Consider the following 14,228-nt stretch of genomic DNA (forward strand, 5'->3'; position numbering starts at 1 on the left):
ATCCCGGCCGCCGCGCTGGACCAGGTAGACACCATGGGCGCCGGGTGTCGCGAGATGACTCCCGGCCACTGTAGGCGTGGGTCTGTGGGCGGTGAGTTCGGGTGGCTCATCGTCCCTGTCTGCTTAGACGACAGACCCGTGTCGACGGCGCGCGTTGTTCCACGCGCTCCTCAAAGAGATGTCAGCAACCCCAGCGGGGCCCAGCAGGGCCAAGGCCTGCCGGGGCTGCGGGTTGTTCGAAAGAGATACCGCGGCCCTGGTACATAAAAGGCCTATGACGGAACACGACGGTTTTAGTCACCCACAGCGGGAGGGGTCATTTGATGATTTTTGACGTCGGAAAAAAAAAGGGATGTCTTCAATGAATTACTTTATTGTTATTTTCACAATTAAACGTATTATATTGCAAATGAATTTACAATAAAGTTTGTTAAAACGACCGCACCGTCTTACAATTGTCAAGCGAAGTGAAGTTGTTAACGACAACGACAGGGAGCCGCCACTCGCGGTACGCACGGTGTTCACGCCGTATGTTCGTTGTCGCCATTCGCCACTAGATGGCGGTGTAATAGTATTGAACAATTGAATACATTCTGATAGGACTGATTAAGTCCGACAATATACAGGATAAACTCGAGATGGACACTGCAGACGGAGGAGATGATGGGATGACCTGAAATCCTACTGTAGTGATCTTTATTGAAGTGTTTAAAGATACTTTAATTGATACTATTGCAATACCGCACCTAATAAAAGTTAATGATGTAAGTATTAGAACTACAGAAACTCAAACTGTAGCGTAACTACAGTGTAACCAGTGACCAGGCCACAAAATGACAGAAGTATCTTAGCATCTACATCATAAAGTTGATAGGCATTCAACTTCTCGAATACCGTGGTATGAATTCTTTCGATATTCTTGCAGATTATTTTCTGGATATCTGAAAAATAATTAAAGAAAATAAAATATATAGAGTGGGTGAATAGAATAGCTAAGGAAAATAGAATAGGTTATAAAATATTTAAAAAATAAGATCCATTGGTTTATTTAAAAAGTTACAAAGTTTAATTAAGGATGATCTTGAACTTGATTTATGTTTATACAGTCTATCTAGTAAATTAACCTTATCAAGATGAAAAATGATAGTCATCATCATCCTCCGAGCCTTTTCCCAACTACGTTGGGGTCGGCTTCCAGTGTAACCGGATGCAGCTGAGTACCAGTGCTTTACAAGGAGCGACTGCCTATTTGACCTCCTCAACCCAACCGGGCAACCCAATAAGGGGAATTGGGTTATATTTGGTTAGTCTATACTAATATTATAAAGAGGAAACTTTGTTTTTTTGTTTGGTTGTAATGGATAAACTCAAAAACTACTGGACCGATTTTAAATATTCTTTCACCATTAGAAAGCTATACAGGAATGAATTTTATCCAGTGCGCAAACTTTGTCAACTTATAGTTAAATAAGTTTGATAGATACGTATATTTTTATTTTGTAGTGTTTTAGTACAAAAAAGAAAAGTTATTGATATCGAAAGATGTTTATTTTGTAACCGATAGTACGGTCACAGTCGTCAAGTATGCACGGCGGCAACGCGAAACCGGTTTACTGACGGAGCTCCGCTCGGCGCGCGTACGAATAGTTGGTATCCATATTTTACTGATTTTAGGGCGGACAAAAGAATGAAAAAATTTTTTTTACTGATGATGCAGATATGTTCTGTTAACGATTCTGGACCACCAGTTTTTTTTTTGTGCACTGCTTAAAATTCATTCCTGTATTATCTGCGAGTAACATAGGCTAAATTTTATCCCGGTGCGGGCAGTAGGTCCCACACACCCGGGTGAAACCGCGGGAAAACGGCTAGTACTTTAATATTTAAATAATCTCACCTGAAGACTGTCTGGACACAGTGAGTCTTAAGCAGGTATTTCGAATTTCGGTCATATCTGAATAGAATTTCTCGCATTCAAAGACAAGGTATATAAACAAAACCATATTTTTAATCAGCCAGGATAATGATACTGCTGCTAGTGGTACAAACTGAAATAAAAAGGTAACGATTATTATTGAACTACATAATACATTAAAGTATGCTCTTAACGACAGTAATTGGAATCCATATTTTCTTAAATCAAAGTGTCATGAACTAATTCGGGCACAAACATAATATTATTCAAAACATAATCTGTATCTAAGTTTCTACTTACTGTATCCACACTCATAGCAGTCCTTTTTCCGATTTCTATATGTTCTGCGATAGAATTAATGGCAAAACCAAATGTGCCAACTGTGAACAACAGAACCTGTAACAAATGTGATATAATAAACAACAATGTTTTAAAATCATCATCATGGCCATCAGTTTTATTATCTTTTGTATAGCAGTAGTAGTAGTATTTATATAGCATTGATCATATTTAAAAACAAATAAGACTTACCCCTGGTTGAATAGTCCTTGCAGCAACTTGATAAGCATCCGATGTCTCCAAATAAATTCTCAACATTTTGTTCCAATAACAGGCCTTTTCTTCATCATCAACATGTTGGACATTTCTAACATCATCAAGCCATAAACGGAGCGGTTCTCTAATGATTCTCATAATTCTTAGGCAAAATAAACCAGTCAGATCAAAAATGACATAAACATAATTAGCGATCACCTCATAGTATTCGTAATTGGACGAAAATCCGATAGTAAAAAACAGTATCCAAAGTAGTTGATACGAGGCCACAACAACGACGCCAATCCCGTTGTATTTGATAAAATTCTTGACAAATACTCCTCTAGTTTTCATGATTTTGTAAATATTCTGGATTTTGTACACGAGCAACACGTTTCTATTACTCACAATGACATGTGTGTAGTAGATTAACGTGTAGCCAGAAAAAAATAAGGCGCACACTGTGGTATTGTAGCAGAATTTAGAATAATTGATACCTTCCAATTTAATTATGGAGATTTTAATGAAAACGCAGACGCAGTAGCCAATGAAAATCACAAGACAACAGATACCTGAGACAACTTTGTAGAACAAACTATTTGTGTGGATCACATCATTACGTATTCTATATTTGGAACAAAAAAATAGAGCAAACATTATATTGAATGGTTTAAATAAAGATTGAACATCTTTTTCAATAATTTGTTTGTTTCTATTTACTGGTATAACCTCTACTGTCACCATTTTTATTTATTTAAGGGCTCTAGTTTGTTTTATTCGGTCGGACGTTTTTATTAAATAGAGTTTTAACAAATATTAAGCGTTCAGTTTAATGAGATTTCAGTAGGCTTGCTGCGTGTAGACTTGTTATTTATGTACCGGTTAATGTAATTACGTTTCTTAATGCATTAATAAATGTTGAAATTAGATATTACGAATTCATTGTTTTAAATGATAATTGATTCGAGCACTATTATGAACCTGTTTTCTTTATCTAGGTCATGCATGTCATGACAACTTAAAGAAAACAATAGTTATTGACCACGTGATAGGCTGTAACAAGGCCCAAGAATCTAATTAACGACCTTCTGAAGATCAGCTTATTACTAGTCACTTAATTCTATACTACAATATTTTGTATAAGGGGAGTTGGCAAGAAAACACTAAAATAGAATATTATTATTAATATTTTAATGCCAAGAATCAGTATTCTCATAGCAAATAAACAAAAATTCACTGCTAGAATTATCCGAATAATGTAGAATCTACTTTGCAGAGATGAGGACAGATATGTAACATTTGTAATAGAAATAAAAGTAGCCACATTAAATAAGACGGTAGTGTTAACTGGTGATGATGATGACGCTGTTATAGAGAAAGATGTACATGACAGTCTTGAATATAAGGATATAAGGATTGAATATAAGGATAAGGAATGACAGCGGTAGTAAAACAAAATGCGATACAGGAGTCAGTTGGCATAAAAGAGCACTTAGATGTTGATCTACAGATAAGACTATAGAAACTCGAACTGTAAAGTAACTATAGTATAACTAGTGATGAGTCCACACAAGGTCAGAGGGAACTTTGAATCGATGATGAATAATCCGCACGCATTCATCTTTTTGAAAGTAGTTGTTTGTAGTCTCTGGATGTTCTTGCAGATTAACTTTTGAGTATCTGAAAAAATGAAGACTACACTAAATCTATCGCATCTAACATGTCACTTAATTTTGACCATTTTTTTAACGACGTCAAAAATCATCAAATGACCCGTTCCGCTGTGGGTTAGCAGCGGTGAGGGAGTGTCGGACTCTTACTGACTGAAAACCGTCCTGTTCCGTCGTAGGCCTTTTATGTGCCAGGGCCGCGGTATCTCTTTCGAACAACCCACGGCCCCGGCAGGCCTTGGCCCTATTGGACCCCGCTGGGGTTGCTGACATCTCTTTGAGGAGCGCGTGGAACAACACGCACCATCGACACGGGTCGTCTAAGCAGACAGAGGGACGATGAGCCAACTGAACTCTCCGCCCACAGTCCCACGCCTACGGTGGCCGGGGATTTTAACCCCTAATTTTGACCCTCAGTCGAGGAAAGTAGATGATAGAAAAGTGTGATATCCAGTTCATTACATTAGTCCAAGACAATGTATAACTGGGCCATGGAAGTCAGATTTGTAGTTATTCTATGCAAAATACAGATACTCAATTATATCAAATTAGTCTAGCAAGGAAGGAAAAAAAAAACTTGGCAGATAACTTTACCTGAAGAGGTTTTTGATGAAGTTTGTTGCAAACAGACCATTGAGACGTCGGTCATGGCTGCGTAGAATCTCTCACATTCTGACACCAGCGTTGTTATTATTAACATGTTCTTTATCACCCAGATCAAGGATAATAGTGTAAGGAGTATAAACTGCAATAATTAAAAGATTTTGTTATATTAATTCACGGTATGTAGAAGCTTCTTATCAATTTATAAATCTCAATGACTTACTGAACCCATGTTAACGTTACTTGATTTCCCAATCTCTGTTCGCAAAGCTATAGAAATCACGACGTTACCAAAAGTTTTCACTGTATAATAAAGAATCTGAAATAAAAATACAATATCAACGGCCTTTTATGACAATTTAATTTAGAGTTATGTCATATCATCTTTTCTACTTTTCTATATAATTCCACCACATAAGTAACATCATTACACTGGTCTTATCCACATTCCCAGTATTTCATATCGATTATAATTTTCTTTCTATCCTCAACATCAGCATTCATAATTAATGATCCACTCATTAGCAAGGCTAAAGGTTTTTTTAAGGTTTGTGCTTAGTTTCTTGGTTGCACTGCCAATAGCTTATGCAATTCATCCCTATTAAATAATAAGAAAAGTACTAATATCTTACCACCGGTTGAATCGTCTTCGTCAAAATTTGATACGTATCTAATATTTCTTCATAAATCCTAAACATGTTGTTCCAAAAATATTCATTGTCTTCATCAAGGACATTGTCTGAATTGCGCATTTCTCGAATCCATAGTTTAAGTGGTTGTCTGAGAACTTTCAGAAATCTCGTGCCATGTAAGACACTCATATCAAACAAAATATAGACATAATTTGTCAGAAACTCATAATATTCGTAAGTATCAGAGAAAGTGATGGTAAAAAATACTATCCAGAAGACATGATAAACGTTTAAGATAGTAAAATATACCCAGTTGAATTTTATAAAATCGTTCAAAGAAATACCTTTGACTTTGAGTATTTCACAAATATTCTGGATTTTGAAGACAAGTATGACGTTGATTTTACTACAAACGATATTCGTGTGGTAGTTAATGACGCAACACATAAAATAAATAGCGTATATGAAGACATTGCACCACTGCTTGGTGAAGTTGATACCTTCCCATTTATATATGAAAGCGGTTCTGAAAATGGAGTAGAAGTACCCGGCGATCAGGACGGTGTAGCTGATGCCTGATAAGATCTTGTACAGTAAAGTGTTCTGATAAATGACGTCGTTTTGTATTTTGTACTTGGAAGAGATGAATAAGGCAAAAATCACATTAAATGGTTTCAATAAAGCTTGAACATCTTTTTCTATGACATTGTTTGAACTCAGTTCACTGTTCTCGAAACTTGGTACAGAATCGATTTTAACCATTTTTCAATTTATTTTATAACATGTTCAGCATTTGTTGGTATAATAGGTTAAACTGCTTTTAGTTACTAACACTATAATATAACCGTAGACGTGTAAAATGTATGAATGTTTGAAGATCATTTAGTTTAATGAGTTTAATTTCTTTAATGCGTGTTCTGTTAATGTTATGAAATTATTTGCGTCCTCTTTAACGTCGACTTGATGATGATGTTATGTTATTTATTATTTTGACACGTGTAATATCATCATTATCCATCATCAAAAATGATGATGATATTGTCTCCATTCCATACGCTATTGAGATCATTAGAATAGAAGACAAGACTTTTAGTAGAAAGTCATCACTATTATTAGTAACAAAGTATCTAGGTCAGATGATTTTGGCAGTGCTTGTGCAGTAGAAGGCAAGGTATTAAAAAAGCAAGGGTCGAAATGTATGCGGATTTTTATTTATTTGTCATGTAATTAATTAATCTACCAATTCACCAAAGTAGTACTAGGAGTTGGCCCAGCTGGGTACCAGGACTACAGAAGTTCGAACTGTAATGTAACAACAGTATAACAGGTAATAAGGCCACATAGGGCCAGCGGGAACTTGGCATCGACGAGGAATAGTCCACAGGCATTTGTCTTTCTGAAGGAAGTAGTTTGAATCCTTCGGATGTTTTTGAAGATATTTTTTCGGATATCTAAAAGAAAAAGAAAGAGTGAAAAGGTATTGATGAATATAAAGAAGGAGCCACTGGTCTGATTACAGATGAAATAAATTTATAAATAAGAAAATTTTATTTAAAGGAAAAATAAATAAAACTAATGACATAGATAAAGCCAATACCATGGATTAAAATTATTACCTGAAGATGTTTCGGTTGACGTCTGCAGTAAGCAGATGGTCCAAACTTCCGTCATGGCTGAATAAAATCTCTCACACTCTACTACTAAGGAAATAATCATAATCATGTTCTTGACTAACCAGACTAAAGATATACACGTAAGAATAGCAAACTGAAAAGAAAAGAAACATTTGTTTGTGTCATTTCGGTTTCACCTATTCTGATATGCATATCTAAATGACTTACCGTGCCCATGCTTCTGTCAGTTGTTTTTCCAATTTCAGTTCTCAAAACTATAGATATTAAGATGTTACCAAATGTATTGATTGTATAATAAAGAATCTGAAATGAACTTGAAGTAATAAAGGTTATTTGAAACAATATTGTAGAAGTTTCAGTCAGGTCCTCTTCTTTTTCTTTCTGCCCTGTTCCCAATTTTGTTTGGGGTCGGCCCGATATGTCTTCCACTTCCATTCCTCCCTATCACTCGTCCTACTGACAGACAGACAGTCAGATCCTCAAGATAGAAAATATTAATTTCCTACAGCCTGTGGTTTATCTGTCTGTAATGTTATGTTTTGTTTATTCTGCTTTTTTGCATCCATGTTTGAGTCCATTGTCAGGTATTGATATCACTTCAAAAATTGTATTGTATGTTACTCCATTACTTACCACTGTCTGAAAAGTCTTCGCAAAAATGAGATAAGCTTCTAAAGTTTCTCAACACTTTACTTGATAAGTTCTCAACATTTTATTCCAAAAATATACATCATCTTCATCGTCATCCACATTATAATTTTTCACATCATCTAACCATATCTTTAGAGGTCGTCTGAAGAGTTTCATAACTCTTGTACCGTGTAATAGATGCACGTCAAACAAAATATAAATATAGGTGCTTGCAACCTCATAATATTCGTAAATAGTAGCATAGGTTGAAGCAAAAAATACTGTAAACCAAATACGATAAACATTTAAAGCAATGACATAAAACCAGTTGAATTTAATAAAACCCTTCAAACACACTCCTTTTGTTTTTAGAATTTCACAGATATTTTGAATTTTAAAGACAAGTAAGACGTTAAGATTTCTACAAGTGATATTCGTGCAGAAAACGATCACAAAACATATGCCATCAATGGCGTAACTAAAAATATTGCTGCACTGCTTAGTGAAGTTGATGCCTTCCCACTTATATAAAAAAGCAGTTCTGAAAAGGGAGTAAAAGTAGACAGTCAGCAAAACTGAGGATCCAATAGTTGAGATAACATAATATAACACAGAATTCGCAGAGATCAAGCCATCATAGATCTTGTACTTAGAACAGATAAATAGAGCAAACATAATATTAAAAGGCTTCAATAAGGACTGGACATCTTTTTCGATGGCACTGTTCGAATGTATTTGAAGGTTTCCAACATTTGATATATTGAATAACCATCTTCTATTTATTTCAGAACGGCCTTCGTGCGCTGAGCTACTTTCCATAACTAACGGTTTTTGGTTCACAATTATCGTAATTATGGAAATGTCTGGAAGGCTTTGAGTATTAATTTTTCCTATAGCTTTAATGAGGGCACTTTGACGTCGTACTTTAATTAAATTTAGATTAATATTACAACAATAAAAACTTTTAAATTCCATCTAAAAAATAAATTATTACTCGAGCAATTTTCTCAATAATAATATTCACATACCTTATGAAACCACAGTCCTTGGGGGTTCCCCAGCAGTGTTGTGGAGTGGTTTGGCTGCCTTCTGTCTGCTTCACTCCATATTCATCCAAAGTAGTATCACTTCTGGACCTGTTCATAGGCAAAAGATGGTATCACAATAAATTCTTTCTTTTAAACTCAGCTTCATATTATTTTATTTTCACAATATTTGTTTCAATTGTCTTGACATTGTTTCCCATTATTTCAGATTCTATTTTGTTCTTACCTTGAATTATCCTTGGAAAGCATTTCACACATATGTATCGCATGGTCATCCGCTACGGGTTAGCTTTAACATGTTTGCCCTACACCACACTAATACTTATGATTCACACAATAAACATATCCACTCACAACATCACAACACAATACACTTATTACATCACTCGATACAATTTCCGCCATCATAATGAGGGTTTTCTAAAATGGCGTCCACCAGGTGGCAGCACCGAGTCGTCAGGTCCAGGTAACTGTCAAAGTGCTTATCTTTACTATGAATAGTGAACGATTTTAGTGTTTTTTTTATTTTATAATTAAAGTACTGCATTATTGTTTTACTATTGAGGTTGAGTAAATAAAAAAAACTAAATCATATTGTGTTAACAAATTTTTCAACAAGCTTTTCCTTAGTACCAGTGACTTTTGCACCCTCTCTCTTAGCTCAATTTTTAGTTCGGAAACCTTATTCTGACCGTAGTCCATAATAAAATCAATAACACTTCCAATATAACAGAATTTCAATAAACAATAAGTTCGGACCCTACAATTCCATACTATTTGACAGCTGTTTGGACCTGACGCATACGAAGCGCCGCCTGGCGGCAGAAAAAGTATCGAAAACCCTCATTGCATAACAAAATATCTCTCGTGCAATTGGCCGGTTAACCTAGATCTTTGACACATTTCTGACATTTTACTTGCCGCGCTGTCTATGGTCTGAGACGCTCACTTCCTATTATTCACAAGTTTTTGTCTATGTCTTTTCTTGATATTCTCGTATTGTGTTTTGCTTTGTCTATGGTTTGTTTTGTATTCATTGTTACTATTAACTTTTTACTACGTTTCTGTTATTGATATCGTATATATATATATATATATATATGTTGAAGGATACTCCTTGTGGCCCTTACTGGCCACATACAATAATAATCTGCCACATGTATTGGCTTGTTCGAATTACTGTCTTTGATGTCAAATGTCTGTGACATTGTGTTTGTGCTATATTTTAATATATACGTTATTATCGGCACCCTGCAACTCTGTTTCTGCAACCCTGATACCCTGATATATATATATGTCGGAAGGCGCCGAAACATCAGGATGGCACTATCGTCCGACATCAGTTAGGGTAATCAAGCAAAGAGATAATTCAAAGAAACTCAAAACTCAAACGTTTATTCAAATTAGTCAGAACAAAAGACAGCCCCCAAAACGCCCGCCCTTCGCCACTTCCTATGTGTTTTGGCTGGGGAGAAGAAGTGGCGGAACAAACTCCCCAGCAACACATGTCTGTCTGTTAGGTTAGAAGAACCATTACAATACAAAAATCACAAGACTACAATAAGTTTAGGTACTACAATACAACGCTAAGCAATAACATTAGGTACACTACACGTAACGAAAGGCAGTAACGCGACAACTCCACGAAGACTCGACGAAGCCTCGACCAAGACTGAACCATGACTGAGCACCGCGGACGCCACGCTGACCGCCACGACTCTGCCAAGCGCGCCAAAATGTTGTTTCACCGGTAACGCCACCAGAGGGCGCGCTTGCGTGACGTTTAGTGTCCGTACTAATGACAGTCTCCGACACGGCCATCTTGACAACTCACACGTCCTCGTGTGAGGTAGCTATCTGGAACAAGAATTCACGGAAAGTAAGACGTCCTTTGTTCGGCCTTCCTGACCAAACGTTGGGAAATGAAATCGTAAAATGAAAACCACAAAATTTATTCTCATTCACATTTACATTGTCATAACACAAGAATCTCAGCATTTAAATTACAAAATCAACATTCGAACCAACTTAAAAATCGTTTGATCAAATTTAGTATGCAGTACTCTGTTCGTAACTCCACCTCGTCTAACAACTCATTGCCTCAATCCGGCAAAACCAGCGGGACCTCCATCCGGTACCCGAATTCAACACACACAACATATCACATTGCCTCTGTCCGGCAACTATGGGACCTGCTCAATAATTCAAAGTTACAACATTTTCTAATTGGTTATCGTGAAGTTTGTCTGGTCAATTTAAACATTTTCAATGAAATAGAATGCTTTCACCTTGTGTGATGACATGCGATGTCCTGGCCTGTCGCAACTGATACGGCCTCCACGACAAATCCGGGGGAGGATGACGCTCCAAACAGCAACTGCAGCGCACCTCGCCCGCCGCTTGACTAGTAGACCTCGTCCTGTTCTCCAGGCTCGGTTCACCTTAGATTATATCTGTAAAGCTAGAAATAAAAAGTGCTTAGGCAACCGATAAATATTGACAACATTTGGGTCAGCAACAAACCTTCTCGTTATGTAAGATAGTAAGACCTACACACATGTTACAGATTTAAAGAATAGCAATCACTATTCAAATGAAGAAACTAGATACATTAAATGCTAAGCACGAAATCAAAGAAAGATCGAATTGCTAGTCAGACTCAACTTGTAAATTACAAAATCATTACAGCTACGGTTGTCATTCACATCAACGCCTTCTACTCGATAGGCTTCACATAACTGTCGTGTCCCTTAGCAGAGCTCACAGCCCATCCTGGCCTCCTAGGGACCACAACCACAACCACAGCGACATGACACCAACTGTACCACTGATGTATACGGGTCTCTTCCTGGTCATCCCGATGCCGTCACACAGGCCAACGAGTCTCTTCCAGGTCACCCCGATACCCATCATAGGTACAGCTTAACACAATGAAATTACTGAGAAGGTGAATGTAACACCTTACCAAAAATCTCTAGTCTGATGCACAATTCAATCAAATGACGCAAAACTGAAATATTCTAATTCGAGGTTTTAATTGAGAAACAGAAACCAGGTAATCCCTATGACCAAACATAAGATACACACTTCAGCCATCCCTGTGACAAGTGTTCAACGGCAGTCATCTCTGTGACTTCCAACTTAACAGTCAATCAACCCTGTGATTGAAGCGCAACACACAAGCATACACACATTTACGTGCTCTCCGATGCACGAGTGAATCAATCATCAACATCCAGACTGTTTTGTGAAAGTTTCTAAAACTCAAAGCGATTTCGTCCCGACCCGGGAATCGAACCCAAGACCTCGTGTATAGCAGTCACGCTTGCGACCACTAGGCCAACGAGTCAGTTAAACAGTACAATGTACAATGACAAGCCACAATAAAATTGGATTGATCTCACCAGGTTTATCATTCAGGCGTCGTAACATCTCTGTGCATAGCGTCTCGTGTATGTTCATGCTGAAATCCGGCGCGCAGTAGAATCCAGGCGTCGCGCTCGCGGACGTCACAGCGACGAACTAGCAGACTAGACTCCTTTCACTCGAAGCAGGAGAGGCTCACGGGATTATCACATGCAAAAGAAATCGGAAATCGGTTAATTTTATCACAACATTTTCATAACAACGATGACAATATTGCTGTCATGGCATAAATCTAATTTCACTGATTGACGATTTTCCCAACAATGCAATTCATGAAGGTCACGTGAACAGTATGTCAGAACATTATCACATTCGGATTAAAACAAACCTAACAGCAGCTTAATAACGAAGCTTGTGGCAATGAATGCTCCCTGAACCCAGGCGGTTCATAACCAACAATAATCAGCGAGACAGACTGCCTCTCAAGTTTAAAAATGTCGTAAAACAAATAACGTCAACATAAAGTAAAAATGGATCGGTCTCACCGGGTTTCCATTCAACGTGCGTGACGATGCGCACATCGCTATGGCGCGCAGTACAGTGGCTTTCGCGAACGTGAAGAAGCCACGGAGATGCACGAGCACCAACACTCCGAACTCACGATGACACGTTGGGCTCCTGGCAGGCAACTGGGATGCTCCGCAGTAATTTTGTCGCCATATTGCACAATAACCACCGTCTTTGTTGAAACATGAAAAAAAGACAAATTCGGTTAATTTTCTAGCATACCCTCAATAACTAGCTTGACATGTAACAATGGAAAACGATACCATTACCATAACCGTGGTTACCATACTTCTACCTTCGCTGAAATTCTTAATAAATCTTCTACTACAAACTCCATTTCAAATTATCGACGTTAACATTATTTTTTTTGTTAGTGGGTAGAAATTTATCTTCGCATGGCGAATTCGAAACGCATGTGGGCATTCAGATTGCATCCCACTTCTGATGTCGGAAGGTGCCGAAACATCAGGATGGCACTATCGTCCGACATCAGTTAGGGTAATCAAGCAGAGAGATAATTCAAAGAAACTCAAAACTCAAACAAACTCAAAACTCAAACAAACTCAAACTTTATTCAAATTAGTCAGAACAAAAGACAGCCCCCAAAACGCCCGCCCTTCGCCACTTCCTATGTGTTTTGGCTGGGGAGAAGAAGTGGCGGAACAAACTCCCCAGCAACACATGTCTGTCTGTTAGGTTAGAAGAACCATTACAATACAAAAATCACAAGACTACAATAAGTTTAGGTACTACAATACAACGCTAAGCAATAACACTAGGTACACTACACGTAACGAAAGGCAGTAACGCGACAACTCCACGAAGACTCGACGAAGCCTCGACCAAGACTGAACCATGACTGAGCACCGCGGACGCCACGCTGACCGCCACGACTCTGCCAAGCGCGCCAAAATGTTGTTTCACCGGTAACGCCACCAGAGGGCGCGCTTGCGTGACGTTTAGTGTCCGTACTAATGACAGTCTCCGACATATATATATATTTATTTACTGGATTCGTGCCGAAACGGCGTCTGAATTGTATAGTCCCGAGGCAAGTCATGTGGTGGGTCAGCGCTGAAAACCAGCGCTGTTGTCTCGTGCCTGCGTGTGCGAGACACAGCATTATGCTGAGCGCTGCCCCTTTTCACGCATAAGTGACGCAGCTGCAGCTCTTTTCTTTTTTTGTTTCACTGTTTCTTTTGTTCATTGTTTTATTTGTTTGTATTTGTGTGTGTTTGTTTTCTGCGTCATTTGTGTGTTAAATAAATGGTTTTTCTTTCTTTCTTTCTTCTTCTATTAACGTAATATTATCCAGAAGTAGGTATGAGAATAACAGCCAATTACTGAAATTGAATTCTGAAGGTTTGTTAACGAGTTTACCTTCCCATATTACATTATTTCCTTAACCGATGATTGAAGTAAGGATTATCAAAGAAAACACACCTTTCCTAAAGAGATATACTTTTAATTATCTAAAATAGCTATGACGTGACTGAGATCATCTGCAAGAACTCATACTTAAGCTAAGCACAAAGTTAGCCGTATGGTCACTGGAACTACGAGTAGCTTTCTAGAAGCTGAGTCACAAGAACAAGTGTTAAAACTACAGAAACTCAAATTGTAAAGTAACA

General features: G+C 37.7%; 2 protein-coding genes across 4 annotated transcripts; both read right to left on the reverse strand.

Moving 5' to 3' along the window:
* Nucleotides 1-542: 542 nt before the first annotated feature.
* On the reverse strand, nt 543-2,930 carry LOC124641597. Its single transcript, XM_047179740.1, has 3 exons — nt 2,216-2,930; nt 1,898-2,048; nt 543-941 (listed from the first exon to the last, which is right to left on the reverse strand). The coding sequence occupies exons 1-3, from the start codon at nt 2,414-2,416 to the stop codon at nt 778-780; spliced, it is 516 nt and encodes a 171-aa protein (XP_047035696.1). The 5' UTR covers nt 2,417-2,930; the 3' UTR covers nt 543-777.
* Nucleotides 2,931-3,620: 690 nt separating this feature from the next.
* LOC124641639 lies at nt 3,621-9,058 on the reverse strand. Of its 3 annotated transcripts, XM_047179801.1 has the most exons (9): nt 8,891-9,058; nt 8,647-8,754; nt 7,622-8,159; nt 7,196-7,291; nt 6,971-7,121; nt 5,355-6,805; nt 4,946-5,041; nt 4,714-4,864; nt 3,621-4,129 (listed from the first exon to the last, which is right to left on the reverse strand). In XM_047179801.1, exons 6-9 carry the CDS (start codon nt 6,114-6,116, stop codon nt 3,966-3,968), a joined length of 1,173 nt encoding a protein of 390 aa, XP_047035757.1. In that variant the 5' UTR covers nt 6,117-6,805; nt 6,971-7,121; nt 7,196-7,291; nt 7,622-8,159; nt 8,647-8,754; nt 8,891-9,058; the 3' UTR covers nt 3,621-3,965. The 3 variants fall into 3 exon arrangements, with proteins under 3 accessions (XP_047035757.1, XP_047035758.1, XP_047035755.1); XM_047179802.1 differs by having other exon boundaries at nt 7,196-7,899; XM_047179799.1 differs by having other exon boundaries at nt 7,196-8,159.
* Between the last annotated feature and the right edge of the window lie 5,170 nt (nt 9,059-14,228).

This window comes from Helicoverpa zea, chromosome 22 (assembly GCF_022581195.2).
Source record: "Helicoverpa zea isolate HzStark_Cry1AcR chromosome 22, ilHelZeax1.1, whole genome shotgun sequence".
NCBI classification, from domain to species: domain Eukaryota; kingdom Metazoa; phylum Arthropoda; class Insecta; order Lepidoptera; family Noctuidae; genus Helicoverpa; species Helicoverpa zea.

Excerpts from the sequence above, each read along its gene's own strand:
- LOC124641597 (XM_047179740.1), bottom strand. The coding sequence starts at position 2,416 with ATGCTATATAAATACTACTACTACTGCTATACAAAAGATAATAAAACT. Across the intron at positions 2,049-2,215 it reads CTGCTATGAGTGTGGATACA|TTTGTACCACTAGCAGCAGT; the intron begins GTAAGTAGAAAC and ends TTTTTATTTCAG. Across the intron at positions 942-1,897 it reads TGTGTCCAGACAGTCTTCAG|ATATCCAGAAAATAATCTGC; the intron begins GTGAGATTATTT and ends ATTATTTTTCAG.
- LOC124641639 (XM_047179802.1), bottom strand. The coding sequence starts at position 6,116 with ATGGTTAAAATCGATTCTGTACCAAGTTTCGAGAACAGTGAACTGAGT. Across the intron at positions 4,865-4,945 it reads GTAACGTTAACATGGGTTCA|TTTATACTCCTTACACTATT; the intron begins GTAAGTCATTGA and ends TAATTATTGCAG. Across the intron at positions 4,130-4,713 it reads TTCATCAAAAACCTCTTCAG|ATACTCAAAAGTTAATCTGC; the intron begins GTAAAGTTATCT and ends TCATTTTTTCAG.